Below are 26,760 nucleotides of genomic sequence, written 5' to 3'. Positions count from 1 at the left end.
AACCTACAGTTTAGGAGAAGATGCCTTCTAATAAATGTCTTACTTCATCTTCTTACAACTAATTACACACATGTAAATAAAATACTTCTTTGAGGGAACAATTGTGGGTGAGTTCATGGTGAGATGGCAATAAAATGTACCAATGTTCACTAACTGTAAACTGGTGTATTTCTTTATTTGCTAAGGCCTATTTTCTAAAATTAAATATCTTTTTCACATTCAAGGCTTTTGAAAACTTCAGTTCCACTGGTGTGCTGCTTATCCAGTGGTTTGAAGTGACTCACTCTGGGGTCAACGTGGAGGGTCAGATGCCACATTAGCGCCCCCTACAGCCTCTTTAAGGGTTCTGCTTTCTGCTCAAGGACACTTCGGTAGAGGGAATACACGTTGGACATACAACCTGTTATTATACTTAAAAGGCTTCAAGCGGTTAGAAGTCCTAATAAAAACCACTGTGAGAGATTTTTTACTCGGATATCTCAGTTGTAATCTGATGGAAGCGGACGTTGAAACATATTACCGGGTCACTGCTGAGCGGGCGGGTCTATCTTCAGTTAGAGTATGAAGGTGAACAACGCCCACCGCCGCGCTCAGAGGTGGAGCAAAACGAGCCCCCCTCTCGTTTGACGGCCCCAGTGACGCTCAGTAACTAACCCGGAAACAGCGACCAGCAAATCGCTTTTCTTCTTCTTCTTCTTTCAGTCCCGTACCGCTGGCTTTCTAGCGTGGTATCCAGACGTCGACTCCAGTGTTTTCTCCACGAGCCTCAAGGTAAAAACAGAGGAAATATACTACAAAATACTACTTTATGTCGCATTTTCTCTGTCTTCTCAACTAACCACCTTTGCTGCACACCGGTTGCCATTCAGTCTGGCTTGTTTTGAGTGTTGCATTCAAATTAGTTATGAATCATTAAACGTGTCCGGCGAAAATCCGACCCACGCATTGCAAAGTTACAATAAAATAGATGTACAGTGGTAGAGAATGTGTGTTTTGTGTTTTTAAGTTGCATCCTCGATAACTTCCCCTTTTCAGAACTACGGTCTGAAGGTGGACGTTAGGCTGCACCGATAGGTTTCCCCTTTATTTGACCAGACACTGGCTGTTTACTAAGCTTTATCAGCTGTGTTTGACATCGACCACTCTGCAGACACAGGTGATGTATTCAGGTATACACTAGCCTCTGGCTCGGATCAACACCGCTCTCTTTACATGCACCATCATGCACCATTAAAGGAAGACATTAATGCACACACACTGACAGCTGGTTAGAGCTGGTTTGTCTTTAATGATTTTTATTCTGATCAATGCATGATAATAATAATTTTTAAAAAATGTCACAGATTTCCAAACTGTGGTCCTGGTTGTAGCAGAACCATAATGTAAAATGACTTCCTGAATTTAAACTCTCTTACTTGTCTCATTTTAACAGTTTATATACTGTTGAGTAGTTTAATTTACTATGTAGTAATGAATCAGGTATGCCATTTTTAAATCTGACGCTGCAAAATGCAATTAAATAGATGTAGTTTCACAAAAAAAACAATATTTCCCTCTTAAATGTAGTATAAAGTTGCATTAAATGGAAATATCCAAGAACTCATACTTGAAATTGTACTTAGTCTGTGATCTGGGACCTACTAGAGTCCAATGTTTGAAAAAAAAGTTTTCTCTTTGCATCAGTAGTCTGCTCAAACCTACCCTAGCATGGAAGTGTTGTCTTTCCGCCCAGTCTCTGCAACGGTTGTGAAAGTGGAAGTGAAAGGTCCCAGAGAGCCGGATTTGATGGCGTGTTAAGCAAGTGCAGCTCTGTTGTGGTTGTGATGCAACGTCTACATTAAATTACCGGTAGTCTCACGGTCCCCGCTTGGGCCCGTTTGGAGAGTTCAGACCGAGGTGTACTGGGACCTTTTACCTCTTAATGACACTTAAAAAAACAACAAGCTGGACAGGCATGCGTCTTTAGGATGTTTTTAGGGGAGAAAAGACTCCTGGTGTTTTCCTGTTAAAGGTATGCTGCACTTTAAACGTCAGGAAACCTTGATTTGTGAAAAGCTCCTTCTGTCTTGAGGAACCCAGGATTGCGGTGAGAGATAACCTGGAGGCATGTTATTTGAGTTGTCCCTCTTTTGCAATATGTCTTCCTTATATATGCCGCTGCACATTTTGAAAGAAGGAAGTATCTCCTTTCTCTGTGTTCTTTAACGGCTGGGTGAACATGCATGTCTGCTCTCATAGTTTTGAGTATGTGCAGACTTGCACATGTGCTCTGGAAAATCCAGGTAGGACTGTGAGACGTGGTGCGACTTGTCTCGCACTCTTTCTGCAGTGGTGTGAGGAGATAAGGGCATGATGGATGTTAGTCTACAGCTAATTCTTCCATGGTGCAACAAGCATGGGAATATGGCTCATTTGGCACAACGTATTTCCTCATGAACCCCCGTCTCATGCAGGTAGAGGCTTGAACCTTTTATGAAATTAAACATGTAGTGGATACTGCATCATTTGTCATGCAAAGCAAACATTAGAAGCCCTCCGGATGAGGAGAAGATTCTTGTTTTCATCCTTTACATGTCAATATTTAGTCATAATCTGTCTGTAATCTTGTCATAAAGCTTTTGACTCCGTCTTTTTCCTGCGTGAGGACGTTGTTGACATTCGATAAGACTTTTGTCAATGCCTTACACCAATGTTTGCATTGTGGGTGCTTAAATAAATGCATCTGTTTAAAGCAGTCTCTCATTGTGCGACCGTAATGAACCCTGAGGAAGCTGTACAGTAGATGAGGGTAGCATGGGCTGACAGCACGAGGGCGGAGTCACTGTAACAGTAATTCATGTAAATAATTTAGCGGTTTTCCAGGAGTCCTCCCAATGAGTGACCTTTACGGGCAAAGCTGCTCTGATGCTTTCATGCCACAGACTTGCAAACAGATGTAACAGTTCTCTCATTAAGGAATATTCTTGACTTCATTGGAATGTCACAGAGTCGCCAAGGGGTCCAGACACCCCCCCCCCCCCCCCCCCCCCCTCCCTTGAACACACCCAGCGTGGCTGAGCTGCCGGCTGCAGGTTGGGTTACTGCAGTTATTCTCGGTATGAGGTTCACTGTCGTCTCCTGCTGACAGTCGGACTATTTATTGTACTTCCGGCAGCAAGTGGATGCACTTATGCGAAAACATTGGTCTAGTTGAGTCATTGTTGTAACGTCAACGATGACTGAACGACTTTATTCCTTTTCCCCTTTTTATTATGCGCTCGTGTAGGTTGCAGCACTTGTGCAATGCAGCACAATCCACAGCAGCTTCAGGAGACGACCACAGACTCGAGCCAACACCTCTCTGACACAGGGCCGCCGGCCAAAAACCGTGCTTTCAGATTTAGAAATCTGTCTGTGTCACGTTGTTGCGTCCACACACACTGCAGGCAGCACGCTCGGTCAGGTGCTGCTGTCTGAGCTTCATGCGCAACAGAGCCGCATTGATCCCTTTCTGTGGCATTCTGCCGTTTGTTCACTTATTTGGATTAACTTCCTCCAAGTGTTTTTAGCCCGGTCAGCGTTCTGCTCTTACGCCATCATCATGACTTGGAGATTTAATGGCTTAAGCATTGTTTCTTAAACACTTGGTGTTGTTGTTTTACATACATTTTTCTTGCGAATACTTTTGGTGGTGTGGAATTATTGCCATTTGACAATGAACACCCGAGTCAGCGTTTTCATGTACTTGTCTGTGCTGTAGGAGTAATCTCGATTGCCTCTTGACTGCATCACGCACTCCCTCTTCCATTGCTACTGCATGTCTGCTCTTGTTCATAAAGCAAATCATAGTTGAGATGATGACATGACGTGAGTCACTCGCTGGGAAAGGCTGACTGTGCCCCCCCCCCCAAGTAGGCCGGCCCGTTCCTTCACACGGCTGAATTATTAGAGAGCAGATATCACAAACGACGTCTTGATTTAATTTGCAAGTCACCGTTGACCCTAAAAGTTGTCCCTGGTGTTAATGACTGCATCAGCGTTTATTGACCCGATGAAGTGTCCCTGCGGTTGAGTCCACTGACAGATTTTGGTGGTTAACACACACGCTGACAGCCTTGCTGTTAAGCAGAGAAAGATGGTCTGGCAGTGGAGGTCCTAGCTGTGGTGGTTTGTGTTTGCAGCCTTTGGCGGTGGCAAGTCGTATACTTTTGATGCGTGTGTGAGAGTCAGTGTGTGTGAGTCAGTGTGTGCCAGTTTCTGATCTGCAGCGCTGGCTGTGCCGGTAGACTCGAGCACGAATCTCAACGAATCTCACATCCGTCCTGTGATGTTTGCTTATCTGAAGCCCTAAGCGTGCACATGAGAAGAAGAGGCTCTTTTAATATTTTTCCTCCAACAGGATGCTTTCATTTGTTACTTCCCATATGCAGCAGCATCGTCCGAGTGAATGTGGTACAAAAGCAAAGTGGACTTTGCATAGAAATTCTCAACATAATGCTATGAATAACCCACTCAAAAGGAAAACAAGCTGTCACTTTGTGTGCCCCCACCCCTTTCTCACACACAGGAAACCCCCCACCAGGGTCAAATCAGAGAGAATAGTCTGTGGTTCTATATATTCTAATCTGATTCTGAATATACAGATCAGAGATCAGGAGGTTTTCTCCTTTGACAGCAACAATTATTTGATTGTTCTCACATCAAATCACAGAAACGTGGTGGCGTGTTTTATTATAGTGTGTTAACCCAGGCAGGCATGAGATCCTCATGTCAGTGGACACACTGACATGAGGAGCAGGGTGTTGCCACAGATGGCAGATCAGCACGCTAGAAATTCAGCTTTTGCATGAAACTGTTGCTGCACTGCCCCCGCACCAAACCGCCATCTTCACGTGGTGTTATAACTGTAAAAAAAAACATGTCCTACTTTTTTTTTACCCAACTGCCTTTGCATTCATTAAATCATGTCTAAACTGTGGAATGGATGTATGTAGTTTATGTATTATGATATTTATCATAGTCAAAGCTGTAGAAACCTGGACCAAAGGAGAAGAACGTACCCACAAACACTCATTATTTTAATTTAAAATGTTATAACGTCCCTTGCTCTGTAGTTGCCCGGCATGGTGTGACCCGCTTGTGAACCCAGCTGAGAGTCGTGAGCCCTCAACAAGTCGTCTGTTGTGACGTTCCAGTTGGAGGATCTCCGTGTAACCGATCTCTGTGGAGGCTTTCTCTGAATGATGAGGCTCGGCTGCGCTCCGTGGGCTTCAGTAACCCAGTCGATGGAGATCCATCCTCGGCTCTCAGCTCACCGGTAGAGACTGGGGGGGGGGGGGGGGGGGGGATACAAGTTGTCATGGCAACTTGAGTTTCAATGGAAGTTTCATTCGGTGGTGTTGAAACCCAGCGAGCACTGATTTCTCTCCCAGTGTCACTTCCTTCAGTCCGCCCCGTTTACACCACTGAGGTGATTGAGTGTTTTTCTGTCCGTGTGTGTGTCACACATGCACCACATGCAGTATGGATCCTATTGATTCCACGGTGGCCTGCTTTAAAATCACTCATCTGCAGCACACACACGGTGTGCAGATTGAGATGTTGCACCCTCGTAAAACACTTCTTGTACACAAAAACAATCAAGTCCAGTTCTGGTATGTAGCTACCGCAATGACAAATATAAAACGGAGAAATACGGCTTTGAAGCAGCAGGAAGCGAGCGTTCGGTTGAGAGAGAGCTGCGCTGAGCGGTGTTTGTTTCATTGCCTCTGATCATGTGGGAATAAAGCAATATCCCACCAGTTGTGTCGGTAAACCAGAGCATGCTGTGAGGAGTTTACTGAAGTTTTGTCGTGTGATTTTTAAGGATATTGAAATTCAGATCCACTGCCTCCTCTCCTCCATGGTCCTTTTTTATTTAAACGACTAGTTTTAAAGTCTTTGCAGAAGACAAAGAGCTCAAAGTGCAGCTCACAGAGCCGCTAACGTGGCTGTAAGGTCTTGTTTGAATAAGCAAAAGCACCTCGTTAGGTGTTCTTCTTTTCTCTTCCTCAAATTGTGAATGTTTGTATGTTCAGACCACATTGTAAAAAAATGTTTAGTTTCTGATAATCCTGCCCGTGTTTGTCGAGTTAATTTCCTGGAGAAACGCACCGCGTCCTTTAGTTTCCTCTTGAAGTGCTAATGCCGCGTAACCGCTGTGACCTCACGTGCTTATTCGAGGGAGGATTTGGCCTTATGTTGCGGCCCCCAGCTGTAGGCGTGCTGTAGGGCTGACTCCCATGATGCCCTGCCACAGATGTCACCCAGAATGTCCCCTGTGACATGTCAGCTGTAACGGATTTAGGAGCAAGTCGTGGTCAGTTTGCGTGAAGGAAGCGCTCCGTCAGAACGAGTTATAAGAGGAATATTTTATTGCCTCTTGTTATTCTTAGAATATAGTCTACTCCTCGCTTTCTCCTCTTGAGTTTGCCCTTCTCACGGCCTCTTGTTTGCGTCTCTTCCTCAGCTCTCACTGTTCTTGTGGGTTTAAAGTTTCAGGCTTTGAAGTCGGATCACAATCGTGCGTGACCAACACCACTACTATTACTGCATTTGTATGCAGCCCGGTGAAGGCAGCAGAGCCTTTGGTCCCAACGGTCTCACGCTCTACCGAGCTTGTTCTCTCAATCAGCGCATGTGAGCGACTTGTAACAACGAGCTTGTGGCGCACAGAGACTGTGTCATAGTCGTCGTCTATAAACTAGATGTGTTTAGATGATAATGTTTCTTATAACTTCTCAAAATCTTAAGCTTTCCTTGGATTAAAGGACATAAACGTGAGCTGGATTTGAGTCATTGTGTTGTAGAGCTCTGACAGGAAGAAAAACCTGAAATGAATCGGAGGAAGTGTTGCACAACAGGAAGTGGTGTGTTGTTTTTTTTATGTGCACCTATTTGTTTTATAAAAACATTGCAATCAGCCCATGTTTCACAAGGAAGGTAGGACTCAAGAACAGCCCTGTTGTTGCATACTTCACATGATACCTGCAGTTCCGCTTTTTGTGTGATGTTACGGAGTCTCCCCCGAGTTTAAAAGGGAACCCACAATAAGATGCACTGAAGGAAGCAGTCTGTCGGGTGCTTTAGACAAACGAGATGAAACGTTTTCAGTGGATTTGTGTGTTTCTAAGAATGAAGGATTTTGTCTCTATTTTTGCGTAATGATGTCACAGTTTGACTTTTAACGGTTGCAAAGCACCCTGAAATGTGCTCTTTTTTTCCCCCCCTCCGGTCCGAGATTGTCATCCGTGTTTTGTTCCTGTTGACTCGCGTTTCAGAGGCTGACCTCTGGTGGAGGACTGTGACCCGGGGCCACCTGCCAGGCTGGGCTTCCCTGCTCCTGACCGACCGTCTCACAGCTCCACTGCTGGTAAGACCTTCGGTGTATTGAATGTCATTAAATGGGGAAAAATCTGAAAAGATATCTGATTTACAAAAAATGTGAACCTATCCTTTAGTTCCCCCTTCCAAGTCCATAAGCTGCATGTCTGCATTATATTCACAGGCTATTGTTTCATTCTCCACTCCAGATTACCATCTACACATGTGTATTTATATCTACCGGTATTCAAGAATAACGAGGCTAAATACCGTGCGTTACGCTATGTCTGCATTTCTCCCATTGTTTCACACTCATCTGAGTCACTGAAGGACTTTGACTCAACTGCCTCTATTCATTCAGTAACCTTGCTTTCTTTCCACTGGTGGTGTTTTCCATGCAAGTGTGGTGCTCAGCATAGGTAGGACCAAAAAAACATTCATGGAAATATCTAAATACAGTTTGCATGAATTGCACTCTAATTCTGCCGCTGTACGTTATGCATACAGCTCCTTCTGTATTCAGATTGATGAGAAAAATAGATACAGGTCACATTTTTAAGGAGGACTGCTGGCGTAGACTCAAACCTCGGCAGCACTGCCCGTCCTGTGTCTCTCGGACTCCTTCAGTCTGAAGGGAAACGACGAAAACATTCATCGTAAAACCTTTAAAAATCCCTTCAAGACAGTTTCTCTTCAGGTTGTTGTGTTGAGGAAAAAGATGCACACGCCATGTTAATAAAACCAAGACTTTATTGTCACTCGTCACCCGATCTGATGTTTTAAACGCCATCAAAAGAACCCCAGGAGTAGCTCTGGTGCACCGATGCAAAGTAGACGTGTCATTATGTAGGAACGGCCGTGTTATACCTATTATAGTCTTAATGTAGCCCGCTGTGGGTGGATGTGTAATGCTTGCTCAGGAAATGAATTGCATTGTGGGCCATGGAAAGGAGTTGAGTAATGTAGGTGCTCCCAGCTGCCTGTGTTTATGTAACTACGGGGTACAGGGTCACCGCTCGGCTCTGACACGAGACCACGCTCGAGCACATTTGACTTGTTTTCATTTAATAGTCGGTTACATTGTGGCGTTCGACGTTTAGTGGTTTTACAGACGGTATATTTAAACGTGTAGTTTTCCTGCACATTTTTATTTGATGTTTCACATTCAAAGGATTTTTGTTGTTGTTGTTTTTAGTCACCTCCCATCATTTCCCCCCCGCTTGCTTGTCTAGCCATCCCTGTTGTATTTTCCTCCGCGTCTCCTTGGAGATTGTTACCATGACACACGTGGCTATCATTCTGAGCTCTGGCGCTGGAATGTTGTGTCGTTTTGCCAGCTACGCCTCAGGTGTGTGTGTGTGTGTGCGTGTTAATGTGTGTGAATGCCAAGCTGCCGTGTTGTCCTAGTAAGATGCAAATCTATTCAGAAATATAGCCTGAATGGCTATTTCAGTGAGCACGCAGTCCACAACCCCGTGGCAGTAGATGTGCTGCATTACGAATGGGGCTGAGTTTTGTGTGAATACACACAGGATGGATTAGGCACGCTAAGCCAGGGGGGGGGGGGTGTGGTTCAGTAGCCTGAGGTGAAGCTTTTCTTGTCTCTCACGTGGCTGTGATCATAACTGGGTCGATACTGCCCCCCGCTGGTGAAGCCTGGTACTGTTATACCTGTGCAGATGAGGGCTTGTGCGCAGAAAATATTTGTGTTTTTTTTATGTATAGCTCTAGAATTAAGGACTCCCCAACTCTCTGCCTTGTCTGTTATTTGTTACCATATCTGCCATTAAATACACCACAAGAAGCAGTTTTGTCTTCGTGCCTATTCACTCAATTTACCTATTTAGAAGGCCTGATAAGATGGTGTGGAAATATCAGTAGCTCCACTCATGACTCAGCATGTGGAAGATGATCCGGCCCCTTTCGACCTCACCCGCTGAGCAGGTAATTTGAGATGATGTGTCTTGAGTGGGTGTAATATGTAGAGTGGCTTGTTATATCAGCTAAAAGCTCCCGGCTTCTCCTCGCCCATCTATTATTCACGCCCCTGGAGGGCTGACACTGTATTACTTCCTGCCCGGGTTCCCTTTAAGGAGCCCATCAGGCGGCTGTCATTCCTCTGCAGCATTGCAAAGCCTTAATCTCGGGCAGATTAGTCCAAAACATGGCCATAACATTTAGTCTGCAGAAATGTCATGTTCGTTTTAATGTGTTTTTACCCTGAAATGGCTGCATGTGAACACTGGATGGTGCTCTTGCATCACGCAGAACCTGCCGTGTGGCCTTGAGTAAGAAATACATTTCCTTTGCTGCTATTTTCTGCCAAATTCTGCAGCAAGTGACTGTTCTTTACACAAGACGTTCCACTGTAACCGCTGCCACTTGTCATTAGCATTTGTACGTTTCAGCAGAAGCTGGCATGTTGATGATGAAAAACGTTTTTGGGAGTAGTCTTCTCACTCCGCGTGTGTGTGCGTAACTGTTTTCATCCTCCAGATGGCACTGCTCTCTTTGTGAATGAAGATTCTGGTACTCTTCAATGTGACTCATCACCCATCCAAAGCCCTCCACTGGGCCCCACCCAAAACCCTGTTCGGGTGATACAGAGCAGGACAAAAACAACATATTTTAAGGTGAAGCTCCTCTGCGTTTCTTCACTTTTAAATCAGGCTTTTTAATTGGGCTCGACGCCTACTTGCGTGAGACATTGTGCCCCCTGAATACTCATCCCTAAATCTTGAGATGGATTTGGGGGATGCAGTGAGTCAGTCAGAAGGTCAGTCGTGTAATGGTGGTTTCGGGGCTGTTTTAGCAGAAGAATAGGAGATCTTTGTTTGAATGGGTTTAGGAGGAAGCTTCCCTGAGGGAGGTGCTGCTCAGTGAGTCAATACCCCCCCCCCCCCCCCCCCCCTTAATGATTCCCTAACACAGGAAGGAGTCAGAGGACTCTCAAGGGCAGGGTGGGGGAGCCTTATGAGCCAGATGTTCAGAGGATAAAAGTGGAAGATTTGGAGTTCCTAAAAACACCATGGACTGCTTTTTGCAGCTCTTTTCGATGCATCCCAAGATCTCTCAGCCTTTATCGGGACTAGAGCAGCGTCTTCACTCGAGATGATCGTATAAAGGCCCCTGTGGTGTCGGAGGAAAAGTCTACTCGCTGTCTTTTCTATTTCCCACATTTTGATCTGACATTAACATCGGTCCCGGGCTGTGTGTGTTTCGATGGTATAAAGTGTCGTGTTGCTGTGACTGAAGAGTGTCGCTAAGAGCCTCTTCACGGAGCTCCATTTCAATGGAGCCGGTGTTTTTTTTTTAGTTTTTTTTTTTAGCTGACTTGTGTATGTGCCCGTTGCCATGGTTTCCCACTTTTTCATCAGATGCCAGTCCAAAGAGAGGATGAGGCGCTCCCCACTTTCATCCTCCTGCAGGACAAACTACCGGGTTCATGCGTGTTCATTGGTGCTGATTGGGTTTGTCGCAGAGGGAAAATATTTCTGGCTGCGTGGAGGAAGATGAGACGGCTGATACAGGATGTCACCTCATGCATCGCCGTCGGTTGTAATGATTCAATCGTGCTGTAGAGTTTGTTTTGTTAGGATCTGGGTGAAGGGGGGGGGGGGGCACGAGGTAATCGAGTTCACCCCCGTAAACAAACAAATGGTAGACGCCCCCTTCTTTCCTCACCATGTGCCCCTTAAGCCATTTTTAGTCAGCTGGGGTAGGGTTGGCGGGAGATAGTTGGGGGGGGGGGGGGGGGGGGGATCAGGGGAACGCATGCCAGCCCCATTTGGGAAGTGCGCCCCCATTTTCTGCCTGTCGAATCGGGCCAGTGTCAGCGAGCTCCGGCGGGTCCAGGTCTGGCCGAGTGGGCTAATGCGATGTGGCGTGTCACCCGGGGAATGTAGGTCAAGTTTAAAGCTCTGCTGCAGTGTGACGCCCCTCAGTCCCTCCCCTTCACACACACACACACACACACACACACACACACACACACACACACACACACACACACACGCGCACGCAATATCATTCAGCACACGTCCTCGCCTACATTACTATTTCTTTTCATTTAGAAAAAATTTGATATGCATTTTCCTTTCTAGACCCACATAGTCTCAGACATATACCCTGCTGACTCTCCCCCATCCCTCCCCCCCTCCCCCCACCGTCTCCACACCCCAGGCAAGCTCTGTCTCAGCCTGTCCACGGCGGAGAGCACGTGACGCTCCGGTGTCCGCGCCCGGTTGGGGAGGGGAGGGCGTTGTTTTTCCATTTCATAGTAAAGCAGCAGGGCACGTGGATCCTCATGCTGCAGCCGCGTAGTGGAATGTCAGCGCTATCCCTCTTACATTAGTGAGCCATCAGCCCTCGAGCTGGGGTTTTTTTTTTTCTTTGCAGGACGTTGCCGCAGTGCTGGGTTTCAGCTGTGCCCTGCTTCTATGTGTGCTTATTAAAGGGCAGGCCCAGAGCCGGGAGATGTAAACGGCAGTGCCATCCAGAGGTCAGGCTGCTGCATGGGCGTGGCACAGGCTTCAGCCTCTTTGCGTCATCTGCAATCTGCAAATGTTTGGGATGTTGATTTTAACTATAAATCCAAGATTTTGTTTTATTTATAGCAAAGTGACAAAATGTATCATCATATTCCGCTGCAATTAAAATGTAATACTTTCTTCATTATTATCAGCATTTGTTTTTCAGACTTTTTATATTAAAATAATGATATTAATGTGAATTTGCTGAGCTGCAGAAAACTCAATCAAATCACATTAAATCATTGAGTGCTCAGTAGTGGAATTTAGTATTTCTCCATCGTCTCCACTCAACTTCACCCCCCCCCCCCTCACCCCCACCCCACCCCCCGACTAAGCCGCTGTTTTTGGCGCATTACCTCATCTGTATTAATATATGCATGTACTTCCATGCCTACTACTACTGTACTCATCCCTCACCCGGAGCTCGCCTCTCATTGGCTGCTGCAATGTTTTCAATGGCACCAAATCTGTTTTTTTTTTGCTCCATGGATACAGTGAGCAGTTGGGTAGATCGGCTCAGCCAATAGGAGAGCTGCGCGGGCTCCTGCTTGTCAGATTCTGCCGCTGGCCTTAGAAGCAGCCCTCCCACCCTCGCAGCGAGCACGCGATGGCTCAGTGGGGGGGTTCAAAACAACAACAAGGCTGTCGTCTGGCTCTCTGTGGTGCCCCGGACATGCCAGCACTACTTGGTAGTACTACGGCCACGAGGGAGGGGAGGGCTTCGATTCCTCAATCTCTCTCTGATGCAGTATCTGTGTACTATCAGCCAGCACTTCATCCTTTCACTTACTACGCGAAGCAGCCAGTCACCAACTCAGATTGTCATCTTTAAAGGGAGGTTCTCAGGATGGCATTTGACTGGAAGAGTAGGGTATAAAAAGCTGTAAAATGTACAAGTTTAATCAGCTCTTTTCTCCGGTGCACTTGAAGATGCTGTGATGGGCTTTGACATGCAGCCACGCAAATCCCCCGTCCTTAAAATGACCTCGTTTTAAGCAGCACAGGGGAGCCGCGCTGGGCCTACGAGGCTGCCAGGGTCCGTGTTGAAGCGCTGCCAGCCCGGCCGGCCTCAGTCTGTGAGCGGCACAAAGGTGGCGGTAGAGGACCAGAGGAGGCCCGGCGATGGTGGGCAGTGCCCACATCATCCGGCAGGGTGGGGTCAGTGACAGCTCTCATCCCTTCTGAGGCCGGATCAGGTGCTGCTTTCCGACAGATAGTGAGGCCACAGCGCTGGCACAGTCAGACATTCAGGTCACATTAGTGGAGGGAAAGTAGACGAGGCTGGACATGGCAGGTGGGTCTTTGCAGGTGGTCACTGGGTCGAATGAGTGACTAACGGGAGTTACGGCGGCTTTCGAAGTAAATAAACGTAAAAAAACCCCGAAAACTGTTGCGAGTTAAATTGTAAATTTTACTGACCAAATATTTAATTGACAAGATTTATTGATAGACCACATAAAGACAAAAATAGAGCTGCATTTAACGGTTTAATTTGTCTCCGTTTATAAAATGTCCATCACAATTTCTGTTCAAGGAGGCATCTTTAAACGTCTTGTTTTGTCTGAACAGGCCTAAGATATCCACTTTACTGTCATATGAGACAAAGAAAAGCAGCAAATATTCACAATGAAGTGGGTGAAACCAGAGACTTTGGGGCCCTTTTGCTTAGAAAATGACTTGATAATGAATCAAACCTTTTAAAATAATGCAGGTTAATCTTTTACCCTTTAATTCGTGCAAGACATGTCACCCCCCCCCCCCCCTGATGGTGCATCTCAAGCATTTTAAAACCACTCCGTCCAACCCTCTGCTCGTGACTGCTGAGTGTGTACTTTGCTCTGTCCCAGCACCTCCCTGTCTCCCAGTATTACCTGTGTACACATGATTTACCCCGTCACCGCTCTGCCTCTTCACCCGTCACTCATCTCCGATGGCATCTGCCTGCCGAAGTTTACCCTCGCGTCGGCCCTCCTTCCGCCCCTCTCGGAGGACATCCTGTCCGTCTCTCCGCTCCGTCACCGACGGTTACATTCGGTCTCCGTTGACGGAGCCTGCCGCTGTTTTCTCTGCAAACCACCACAGATCTCTGACTCTGTCATATGTCTGTTGATCGGCGCTCTGCTCTCTAGGAAGTGAGAGGACCACCGGAGCAGTAGCGCTGAGGCTGCCGCCTCTCGTCGCTCCCATCACAGCTGAGGTGTACGCCGAGTACAGATGTGCCTCAGCGGGGAAGCTGTGGACGTGACCGTAAAGTCACAGCATGACTGCCGAAGCTTGAACACACCAATCATCCTCTTCTTTAACCTGCAAGCCTAAAGCCACCAGTGTAAACTACAGTGATAAAGCACTGTTGTTGGGCTAATTACGCAGCCATTATCAGCATAGGTCGACCTAAACGGCAATGAAATTTAAAGTTTTTTTAAAAGTGTGAACGCTGGGCAGGGAGGAGTTACTGTGTTCATACAGCTGCTGGATTGGATGACCGATGAATTGCATTTATCCAGAAGAGGCAAACACTGGCTGGTTTCAGTCTCTCCAGGATAAAGATTTGTCAGATGAAATGATTGAAGACATTTCTTTCCTGCTGTTGATTTATTGGTGGTTTTGTTTTTTTGTTGATAGTTTTGTCTACAAATTGTGAAAATAAAGAAGAGCGCCACATTGCATGTCTTTATAGTCTTTGTTTCAGCTGACCAACGGTCTTGTCAAAGAAAAGCAGCAAATTCTCACATTTGAAAGGTAGAAAGTTTTTAAAGGTCGTCATTTTTGCTTGGAAAAAAATAATTGGACTGAATTATCAATTATCTAAATAATATCTGATTGATTTCGTTGATATTTTCAGCTTTATAATCAATAATGTTCGGCAGTCGGACGCATTCTCCTAGACTGAAATATTTTCCAACATGACTCATGGAATGCATACGTTTATTATATTCTTCAGACTTCTGTACAGACTCGCTGTGCTCTTTCAATAAATGTAAGTTGCTGTACCACATGTGCCGTATCTGTTTATTTTACTCAAGCATATTCAATATCGATGTTATGTTTCAGCTCCTACGACAAAGACGCTGCGTTGCAGTTTATTTCAATGCACACAAGGTCGAATTCACAAACGACAGACTTCATAAACGGGTCCTCTTAACGTTTCTGCATGACGACTTCCCTTTACAACCGTTTAATTGGATGTGTCCTGTTGTGTGTTGTGTTACTCGCTCCACGTGTAGATCTGATTGTGTGTGTGTTCCCTGCGGGGGCTTTTGAATTACTTTTGCATACAACTGCCTGTAAATGCTCACGATTTCTGGGAAGAAACTTAACAAAGCAGAAAAACGTATCTCAGCTTTTCTATTTTTGGGGGCACTTTTTCTTGTAACATCTGTTTTGGCCTTGGCACAGGAAACGCACATGGGGGGGGGGCGCTGGTGTCTGAGCGGCGGGCACATCTGGGGCACCACTGGGTCCACACAGGCACCGGAGCAGTGGAGCGCAGCAGGAGCGAGGTGTCTCACCACCTGCTGCCGCCTCCATTAACTGATCCGTCTCTCTCGTCCTCTGCAGGTATCGTAACATGGGGAACCTACTCAAAGTTTTGACTTGCACAGATCTGGAACAAGAGCCCAATTTTTTCCTGGATTTTGAAAGTGAGTCTTTTTCAAGTAATTGCTCCCGCCTCCTGATATCGATCGCGTGAATATCTTACCATAACATCATCAACTCTGAAACTCACCCGCGCTTATCTTTCAACGCTATGTTCTTCCCAGCGGCAAGAGAACCGAATCTACCACTCGAGCTTCTGCACTTTCCACCAACCTGCCTCTTCCATGTTGGGATGTGTGCAGAATATCAATCAGGGCAGAGTTGCAGCAGAGCCCCCTCCTCAAATATAAAGCGCTGAAGTTCAGCTGCTGCATAGCCCAAGGCCCCTCAACACGGCTTGATCCTGCACTGAAGTGTTCTCACACTTGGCAAACCCAGAGACTCAGTCATACCTTTTGAGAAAACAATGCCTCATACAGCTCGCGCTGTTTCTAGGTGATTTTTGTGTGAAAAGAACATCGCAATTAAAAACCCAACAAGTACCTCTTTTACGCGACACTCAATATTGTAAAGTTTTCTCTAAATTGACCACATTCTCAGCAGTTTATTTGCATTTTCAGAATGCTGTTGCACCCTGAAATCATACCTCAGGGAGGCTCACATCAAATATATATAAATGATGATTTTCAAATGAACAATTAATGATAAATTACAATGTAAAATAATAGATACCACATGAAGTAAAAGGATATGAGCTTCGTTTTAGATTCTTCGTCTGCAGGCCAGCAGGAGTTTACAGTCATCACACTTGGCAAGGTGTTCTTGCTTCAGGTGGTGGGAAAGGTTCATCGTGTTCTTCGTTGGCACATCTCTAACCAAAATATAAAATAAGAAAAACCCTCTGAAAGTGAACCCTCTCTACACCCAGAGTGCAGAGAGAGCGTAGCTCTTTTTTTCATTTGTCTTCTCTTATCGTGCTCCATTTTCTTCCGCTCAGCTGGGAAAGTGGGTGGCGTCAAAACTAAACGCTGGAAAGATTATTTCAGTGAACTTTAATTTGCACGATTACAAGTTGCCCATTAGACATTCTATTATATCGGAGGCTGTGCAAGAGTTCCTAGAGCTGCTTTTTGCTGTTTTATTGAGCCCAGTGTGAATATGGATTTAGTTCCTGTCACTTTCGCCCTGTTGTCCTTTTGCAGATGCCCAGCCCACAGACGCAGAGCGAGAAGTGTGGGAGCAGGTCGACGTGGTGCTGAAGGACGCGAAGGGGATCCTGGACGAGCTGCAGGCGTACAAAGGAGCGGGGCAGGAGATCAGAGAGGTACCCTGATACAAATATCCACCGCCGACCGACGGGACACAGAGCTGCGGCACAGTTAGGGCATTGAAGGGATGCTGCTCCAGGCCATGGGGAGATTTTAAGGGCCTTTTATTTAGAGTTGCTATTTTTATCAGTAATTTCTTCTTTCTCAGAGTGAACATTTGTTTACAACTTCTTGATCTGAAAAAGACGTCTCTTTTGAAAAGAGCACTCTCATATATGGACAGTTAAACAACAATACAGCGGAACCAAAAGATGTCATTTGTTTTATTGCTCATCATAACTGGCTTATACATTACCCACAATGCAACTCAACTGCAGACAATTCGGTCGGAGATTTAGGTGTCGTATGCTTGTAGCGGCTAATGTGGCCTTGAACCACTCGCCTCAAGAAATTTCCCAGACTTCGTGTTGCTCCTTCCGGAGCCACAAAAGGTTTCATACAACTTTTTCCCTCATTTTCGTGTTTGTATTTCCAGGCGATCCAGAATCCAAGCGACGAGGCGCTACAGGAGCAGGCGTGGGCGGCCGTGGTTCCCCTGGTGGGGAGACTGAAGAAGTTCTATCAGTTCTCCCAGAGATTAGGTACGAGTCCTACGAGGGAACCTTTGTTATGCAGCACGGTTTCAAGTGGAACAAGCTCAGGTGTCCTGTGAGGGTTTTCCTCAAACAGAAGCAACGTCATGTGTGACGCGAGATCCAAAATGTGCAATAACTGGAGCTGTCAACAGTTTTACTGCAGTTTATCATTTTAAGCACAAAGTGCCAGACGTGACACCACGAAGGACGAAAGCAGACGTCCTATATGGAGAAGGTCTCTTCAAAGTGGTGCCGCACAGGCACAACCGCCATACATGACCTTAATGACTGCTGAGCTGCAAAAGTCAACAGACGTGCAACACACACACACACACAATGCACCCCATCCTTATATAAACATGCTTTGAAAACCCCCACAGTCGTGCATTTCTCAACATGCTGCTTGCGCTGCACTGTGCACTGACCTCTGTAGGGGGGGGGGCTATAGGTTGCTTAATTAGCATGGATACAGGGGGGGGTGGGGGGGAGTAGGCTTACTGCTCCCTGATCTTCTTATGACCCTGAGGTGGAGGGCGGTGGGGGATGGAGGAGCGGAGCAGCCCGCCGTGCCTTGACGCCCTCAACCCCGTAAACCCAGTGGAGGTGGAGAAGGTAGTCACTGGGAGCAGTGGGCGGCAGAAGCCCGGCGATGGCTGTTATGTAACGCCGCCTCCCAGCCTCGGCTGCTGCTCTATTTTGCTGCCTTGACTTTAGGCTTCGGGGGGCCGTGATGGCCGTCCGCTGACGGGCTTACATGCATGAAGCTGAGAGTCCTGGTGGGTCTGCAGAGCACCACTACCAAGCATGGAAGATGTTATGGAGGGAAAATTATGCAATTGGCTTTGCATTTGAATTGAGCAGACATATTTATCCTGCTCCAACTACTAGTTCTTGCATTGCACATAATGTGACTTGAAAAATATACATTTTGTGGCTACAAAGCAACCTAAAATCCAAGGTGGGATCCGCATATTGCTTGTTTTGTCAGTCAAACCCCCCCCAGTATTGATTTTATAGCACTAAAAACAGAGAATAGCGACACAATTGTGACTTAAATGGTTGTCTTGTATTAATCGTGTGGGTTTGTATAGCCTAAGTTAATTAACTTTGTATATCACAGGACTGGGACAGATTTATCCTGCTCCAACTACTCGTTTGCTGACAGAAAAGCATTCATTTTCTGGCTATATTCCTCCCTCGAATCCAAGGTGAAATCCTAATATTGCTAATATAACTAGTCAGTTATGTAAAGGACAGTTTTCTCGCTCCATCTCTTTCTTGCATGGACAACATTGTTGAATGAACAATATCCATTTTCTAGCTGCAGCCCTACCGTTGATTCTCAAGATTAAAGTTGTTGTTTTTTTCACTGTTATTGACTGAAACTGATCTGATTTAGAGTCAGTCTGGTCCGTCAGTAAGACTAAAGTCCCGCCATGCTCTGACCCTCCCTTCTCGGCGAGGGTCAGCGCCTACATGCCCGCATTCTGCTCGCCTGCTCTGCCGTGACCTGATGACATCAGACATCCCCCCCCCCCCTCCTCCCACCCCGCCCCTCACCGACTTCCCGACATACTAGCGTGGCTCGTTTCTGAAGGGCTGAAAGCAGCTCCATCTTAACCTCTGTTTTGACTGGGACGCAGAGGGGCGGGGGTTAAAAGAAACTGCACCAGTAAGGCCATTTTTAATCAGCCGCTTCGCTGCAAACGCTGGCCCCAGCAGATGGGAGTCGTTACTGGATGGCAAACGTGCTCAATTTACTGCACTGCACTGCCAGCGATCTGTCCGTCTCCTCCGAGTCCCCTCACCGTTACCTCCAGTAGGCCGCGCTCTGACTCTGCCCGTTACTAGGTTATGTTGACATGCTCCGCGTCATATGTAATCAACAAGAATTATAAAGTACTCTTTGGATAATTTGGTTCCACGCGGGCTCATTGCGTCAGACCGTCTGAACCTATAAATAAACATTCCCTCTGGGTTTTCAAGGTTTTCTATTATTTCCTCCTTCTTTTCTTTTACGTGAGGATATTACTTGTGTGGAAGTTCTGACTTAATCTTTTCCTCATTTCCCTGCCGGTGCTCCTCATGCACGCTTCATTATCGGTCTGTGGGTGTGCGACGTCGAGGCACGGCACGGGCTTTGTGTTTACTTATTGTCAAAACAATGAGTGTAATCCTGCTCATCTGCATCTGAGCAGGAAAGCCTCTCCCCCCCGACACCACCGCTGCCCCATTATCTGTCTCCATCCTAATCAGGCTGCTTCAGCTGGCGCACGCAGTCGATCCACTGTATGTAGAAAAAGGATCTCTGTTGCTCCTCCTCACTTTTTCTTTATCGGAATCGAGGGTGTGAACCCCACATTTATGATTACTTACTTTAAATGTTTATGTAGATACACAGCAGACCTGCATTTAAAGCAGTTTTGGTCTTTAGGATATGAGCACTTTGGGACGACTTCTGTTTTAACTCTCCAACACACTGACTACAATATTGACAGATGCATTTTATGCCAAATAATTATACATTTTGGCTGCACGTTATTATTTTAATTCTCGATTTTAAACGGTTTATCTTTCCAATTAACCGATCACCATTTTGACCATGAAATGGATAAAGAATGCATTACATGACGTATAAGTTGTTTTTTCTTCAAGACATTTTCTTGTTCCGGCCTTCCAGTTGTTGTATTTTGCTGCTATAAATCAATGATGAAGTGCAGTGTTTCCTCTTTCCTTTCCTTGCATCTTTGCATGTTGAGCTGATACTTCAGCTTTTAGCCGGGTGCTTGAACGACAAAATATCATCATTCACTCACTGATGACCTGGAAGACTTTAACACGCATCAGCCAGGTTTAAGGCTCATCAGGGTCCTTAGAGACTGAACCATATATATCTTTCACAAAAATGCTGATGTTTCTGTGGCCGCCCTCTTAACGCCGATCTCTCTCGTTGGTTCACAGAGGCGGCGCTGCACAGCCTGCTGGGAGCTCTGACCAGCGAGACTTACGACGACCCCACTCAGCACCTGGAGCGGGAGCAGGCGCTGGCCAAGCAGTTCGCGGAGATCCTGCACTTCACACTGCGCTTTGACGAGCTTAAAGTACGACCATCTCTCTCTCTGACATATCCCAAGTCGCTCTTTCTCCTTTTTAAACCCCAAACTCGCCTTTTAGATACAAACCAGACCTCTTCGTCGGACTACAAGCTGCTGATGCCCTCGAAATTGATTTTAGCTCTATAATTTTAAACTGCAGCCAGTGAGCGCGTGATTAGCATTTCATTAGAATGCCGACACTGCTCTGCTGTTTATAATACGGTGGACGTCAGTGAAATATCTAATCAGGCTTATAGCGGGGAAAGAGGTCTGCGAATTGTTGTTGTCCTGAGTCGAGTTCTGCACAATGTAGCAGGTTTCTTGGAAATGCTGGAGGGAGGGAACTTGAAGAACCCCGAAAACACCAGGAATGAAGCGGCGGGTGACGGTCGAATGCCCATTGTTAAAAACATAATTGTGTGAGCACTCATCTGGTTGGACAGTGGCTGAACTGGTTCCCTTTCACCCTCGCTCTTCAGATAGAAAAACTTAACAAAAACACAACCCGACCCCCCCGGGCGATTTGCTCCGACGTCCCAATTAGTGCCCACTACTCGGGCTGGCAAGATAAAAACATGGTCGGGGGTGCAAGGTGGCATGCCAGGCCTATTCATCAGTCTTTCACACCCATACGCGGGCTTCTGACCGAGTTAAAGTGTCTGAGCGGCGTGCGGGCCCCTCCCTGACGAAGAAGCCCGTCTCTCCCGGTGCACACAGTGCACACAGACTGAGCACCAGTCTATTGTAGCGGGATTAGCCTGCTGCCAGTGCAGCTTTGAATGTGTCAGGCTCATACAGGAATGAGGATAATTAACCACACGATGAGCTCTCACTGGCGGTGACGTGTGAAAGAAGCTCTCTGGTTGGCCGGCTTCTGTTCGAGGGCCGGTTTGGCTTGGCGGTGAAGCCAGAGCATTCATATTTTTGTAGTTAACTGACTCCTGTCATTTGTGTCTGAGGCTGTAACTTTAAATAACATCAGAAAGCAGGCCGACATTCGTCCCCTCCGTAATGACACCATTTATACCTTTTTTTTTTCAGCTTCATAATTGTTGACCCGCTTGTCACAAACTATAAGGCTGCACAGCCCGACTGCAGCAGCAGAATAACCAAATAGTTCCTGACAGGATGAGCGGGATGTGGATGTAAAAGGGGGACGAGTGTCAGAGGATTCAAATCCAGTTCAGCAAATAAAACTGTAATTGTATCCGTGTCCCTTTCATGGGATTTAATTTTTTTTTTTCCCTAAAGCTACGTTTCTGCCTTGTTTGCTAACGCATTGTGTCACGGCGATGGAAGTGTTTGATCCAGAAGTGAATGTCCTGCTGCAGGCGGTGCCACCCACAGACATGGAGAGAAACCCGTCTCTCTATTAAGATGCTTTTCTGTTTTGTTTGTCTTGTTTTATTGCAGATGACAAATCCTGCCATTCAGAATGACTTCAGCTACTATCGGAGAACCCTGAGCCGAATGCGGATCAACAACATACCGGTGAGCGCATTACGTCCTCCTCATCTCTGGGCGACTATAATCGATGTTTGTGTAACAACGGATCATTGGATCGACTACTTGCATGTGACAGGAGTTGCTTTTAGCGATGAACCTACAAATTGACAGAATTATCGCCCAACTTTCATCATTTCTACGTCTCTCGGCAGCTAAATGTGATAAACGGCGGTAGCATTTACGTCGGCTGTCGTTAGATTCCGCAGAGATGACCGAGTTTATTTTAATAGAATAATGTATAATAAATAGTGCATTTCAGTGTTCAAGCAGTCTGTCATTTCGTATTCCTTTTAATGTTTCCGTGTCCTGATCCAATGCATACATGTGCGTCATCGTGAGTCGTCTGTGCTCAGACCTGGTATTGATTGAAGCCATCGGTTCTCATTAGAATCCCAGCTCGGTTCAGAATGCAGGAGTGATGAAGGAGGTTTGCAGACCGTTAGAGCCCCCAGGAGTCAGGAGGAGTGAGGCAGGGAGCGTCTCGCAACAGGAAGTCGGAGCCCCGCGGGGAGTTTGAAGCACAAAGTGTCGAGCGGCGGCGCGTGGCGCCAGTAACTGATCCCAAATCAGTGGCGTGGCCCAAACCCTCTAGAGATGAAACGCCTAACTCCAGGTCAATACAGTAGATGAAACCCAAGACAATAAAACCCCGAACAGTCCTCGGTGTGTCAGATTCATGCATTTAAATTGAGACTGTCGTTACTACCAGTGCATGTAGCGCTGGTAATGCAAGATGACATCACCAAAGCCGTCAGTGAGTTCATGTTTATAGCTCGACGTCTATAAGGTCTGACATAAAAGGCAAATTAGCGACCCCCTCAGTTAATGTATTCTTTGTGTTTTTTTTAAGTGCCATAAAGCTGAAGCAGCTCACTCGATACTATTTAAGTGTTGGATGTTCCCTGTATTTATTACTGACAATAGCTTTCATATGAAATTCAAGCACACAGCCACTCTCCTCGTGCATGCTGCACTTCAGATATACCTCTTCATTCAGCAGCTCCAGAGACATTTGAAAGGTACTTTAATGCAGGACTCGGTGCGATATCAGTGTTTCTGTCCGTGCGGAATGAACGGCTCTTAGTTTTGACCGTCTGTCGGGAGGTTTCGTTCTCCAAACCGGAGTGTGCCATTAGGCAAATGGGGCCCAGACGAGTTGTCGTTAGGACCCGTCACTGCTGAGAGAGGCTCGGGCTGCCGGCCCCTCCTCACACAGTCGCCGCTCAGACGACTGACTCGTTCAGACATCCGAGATGAAACGCATCTGTCCCCGCGGCAACAACGTCTTTGAGCTCGCGTGTCATCATTTGTCGAAACATAAATTGGTTTGAAATTTTTGCGCGGATTATTCACATTCTGTCAGTGTTCTCACGGAGAAAAAGAAAAGGCAGGAAATGATCTTATTATTTAAATATGCAGACAAATTTAGAACGGGCTGTTCAAGAGACACCTTGTTCTTTGTAACCCGCCAGGTGTTTTCAATGTCTCGCTCGGTCTGAAACTATAAAGCAGCAGGATCTGTTCGTCAGCTGGGAAACCAGGAGCAGCAGGGCTCGCTGATGCAGTTTGTCAGTATTTCTCAGTTATGATTTTATTTGATTAAATTCCTTTTAATGTGCGATCTATCGGAGCAGCGTGACAACGAGGAGCGGGACGCCAGACAAAACATCCAATATTTCCAGATGTTTCATGCTTCCTTAAGAGGTTTCAAATAAGATTAGCTCATTATGTATTTTAATAATGAAACGGCCTTTGAGAAGCCTGGTTTCTATATATCTGTGCAGATTGATTCAGGGCTACACTTTCACTACAGTAGTTGTTGTAGGATGGATGTTTTATCATCAGGATGGATGTTTTAATGCTGTTTTTCATGTGTGTATTTGGAGTCGGACACAAGAGTCCTCTGACGTCTCAGCTGACCCTGACCTTTGACCTGAGGAGCTGCAAGAAAGAAAGGAGTTTGACTGTAATTGTCTTTTTTGATGATTTTCAGGCGGAGGGTGAGAATGAAGTCAACAATGAACTGGCCAATCGGATATCTCTGTTCTACGCAGACGCCACGCCCATGCTGAAGGCATTAAGTGACGGCACAACAAAGTTTGTATCGGAGGTGAGACTGGAAGCAGGAAGCAGTGAACACTTTGAAGAGATATGTGAAAGCATCCTCTCATTTCTTTTTCTGTCTTTCTTTCTTTCACAGAACAAGAACCTGCCCATCGAGAACACAACAGTCTGCTTAAGCACGATGGCGAGTGTGTGTAAAGTGATGTTGGAAACGCCGTAAGTGACTCGCTGCATCGCTGAGCGCTGCTGCAGTTCTCCTTCTTTACGTTCTTGGGTTTAAGTCCTGCTTTGTGTCCTTTCAGGGAGTACCGCAGCCGGTTCGCCAGTGAGGAGACGGTGTCCTTCTGCCTCCGGGTGATGGTCGGGGTCATCATCCTGTACGACTACGTCCATCCTGTGGGTGCTTTTGCAAAGTCGTCCAAAATCGACGTGAGTACAGTCATGTTCAGTGACGAGTAGACGTATTTAAAACCTTATTTAAGTAAAAGTATGTCCATATTATCAGCAAAATATACTTGAATGTATGAAAAGTAAATAATTGTGCAGTAAAATGTTCCCTCTCTGTTTTATTATCATACATATGTTTGTGGATTAATGTGTTGCATTTTACTGCTGTAGATGTTTAAGGTTGTGCTAATTATAAACTCCTTAATGTTCTGTTGGGTAGTTTAATCGGTGCATGTTATTCTATAATATATGTTTGTAGCGCCTTTCTCTAAAAAGTGAAATAGTGCTCGCGTACAAATCTGTGCTTTCATATTAGTGAAAGAGGCCAATTGGGCTCAGAAAAACAGCTGATCCGAGAGGGCTTTTAAACACTTTATTTCGCTTTAGAAGAATATTATAATTCATAATTATCATTTATAAGTGTTAACTGGACAGGAAGGGTATGAAAAATTGTAATCTGGAAACTACCTACAATTCAGTTCAGCAGAAAGAACTATTTGCAGTTGATGTAGTGGAGTAGAAGTATAAAATGGAAAGAACAAGTCCCTCAGATTTATACTTTAGTACAGTGCTGGAGTACATCTACCACCACATGTTGGCTCCACTATACCAGTCCTCAGCTCGCTGTATAAAGCTAACTGCATGTTTCTTCCTCCGCAGATGAAAGGCTGCATCAAAGTCCTCAAAGATCAGCCTCCGAACAGCGTGGAAGGCCTTCTCAACGCTCTCAGGTGAGCTCGTGTTGAAGTCAGCCCAGCATGTAATGTGATTGTAGCAAGCAGGCTGCTCATGCTGCGCGTCGAATGATATCGGTGCCTGACATCTGATGCCTCGTCCCCAAATATCCCCCCTCCCCCCCGCCTCGCCTAACGCTCGCAGCTGCTGGAGATGACGGGGTCGTTTCTGCGGTGACCTCACATCTGTATCTCTGTGTTTCGGGGCCCGCCGGCGTTACCCGGTCGCATGAAGTCACTCGCATGCAGAAGTGGCCAGATTTCATCTCTGATCTGACAGAGGATGACAACATGTACGCAGCGGTGGAAAGTAATTCAGTACATTTATTCAAGTTGTGTACTTTAATAGATATAACTTACTCATGTATCTTTTAATGATACTTTATACTTCTTATGAAATATTGCACTTTTTACATCACTACAGCTGTAGTTACCTGTTACTTTTCAGACTAAGATTTTACATAAAATAAATATAAGATCATGAAATACTTGGTTGTAGATCGGCCATACAACAATGTGATAAGTAGAGAATGGGCCCTTTATTGCCACTTTAGAAACATCGTATCAGTGTGGAAACAGTTTCCAAAGAAAATATATACACTTCCTGTAGTCCAAAACAACAAACTATGACAAAACCCGGCGCTCCGCTCTCCTCTCGTTGTCTTCCTGCAACAAGTCACGTGACACAAACGGACCGCATCGAGTGAAAGGTAAAGAAAGATGTTTTATTTCTCTGTGGGGTTCTTTCCATCATGTTTTCAACATCTGTATCCTTCGTCCACCTCTGGATGAGATCCGGTCACAGTTGTGTTTTTGTTTTTTCTCACCTGCAGGTACACAACCAAGCATCTGAATGATGAATCAACCAACAAGACTATCAAGAGCATGCTGCAGTAGACTGAGCTGCTGCAGCTGCTTGCCTCACACCCTGCTGGGGGGGGAGACGCCACTCTCCTGACTGATGTCGGTGCACAGAATGTTTTTGTTGCTTTTCTTTTAGTTGATAACGGGGGAAAAAAGAGCTGCAGCTCCGCCCTCCTTTTATAATGCAAAATGCTACTGCCATTATGAACGTCTTTTTCTGTGCCAAAAAGATGTTGCTGGGATGTAATGTTTTTGATGAAAGGCCATGCGACAATGGCAGCTAATGAAACATCGCGGTGTTTTTAAACTTGTTTTTCCCTCTATCAGGGACGGCAGTGCTTTGACTTGAAAATTTAAAAGAGAGAGATATATAGAGAAGTATATATTATTTTTGTTTGATTCGTTATTTAATATTACATCCTCTGCATGATAAAAATGATGTATTTTCCTTCTATTTAAAGAAACGAATGGTTCAGTTTGATTTGTCTGCTCTGTTGTGCATTATTACGTGTTGTTGAAATGGTACCCGTCAAAATGAGATTTAAGAGTACTGGTTTTATATTTTTTATAGGTTTTAATTTGTGCATATGTCTTTTTTTATTTTTATTTTCATAGTTGTGTCGTATTTTTCATTTGAAAACTTTAAACTGTGATGTGTGCAAAATCAAATTACAATTGGGAGTGTGTACTGTAAATGGACAGTATGTTATGGCTGGAGAAATTAAAAGGAGAACTCT

The 26,760-nt window shown here is 45.7% G+C and overlaps 1 protein-coding gene across 3 annotated transcripts; it reads left to right on the top strand.

The window, feature by feature from the left end:
• The first annotated feature begins 655 nt into the window (after positions 1–655).
• fam49bb (family with sequence similarity 49 member Bb) lies at positions 656–26,760 on the top strand. 3 transcript variants are annotated; one of them, XM_079291757.1, is made up of 12 exons: positions 656–771; positions 7,299–7,390; positions 15,432–15,514; positions 16,613–16,734; positions 17,214–17,319; positions 20,275–20,414; positions 21,822–21,899; positions 23,908–24,024; positions 24,115–24,194; positions 24,281–24,407; positions 25,086–25,156; positions 25,993–26,760. In XM_079291757.1, exons 3-12 carry the CDS (start codon positions 15,442–15,444, stop codon positions 26,054–26,056), a joined length of 978 nt encoding a protein of 325 aa, XP_079147883.1. In that variant the 5' UTR covers positions 656–771; positions 7,299–7,390; positions 15,432–15,441; the 3' UTR covers positions 26,057–26,760. The 3 variants fall into 3 exon arrangements, with proteins under 3 accessions (XP_079147883.1, XP_079147885.1, XP_079147884.1); XM_079291758.1 differs by lacking the exon at positions 656–771 and adding an exon at positions 1,133–1,169; XM_079291759.1 differs by lacking the exon at positions 7,299–7,390 and having other exon boundaries at positions 669–771.

This window comes from Melanostigma gelatinosum (assembly GCF_949748355.1).
Source record: "Melanostigma gelatinosum genome assembly, chromosome: 20".
NCBI lineage: Eukaryota > Metazoa > Chordata > Actinopteri > Perciformes > Zoarcidae > Melanostigma > Melanostigma gelatinosum.
Note: the sequence above shows the minus strand (reverse complement) of the source record. Positions and strands in the feature narration are given on the sequence as shown.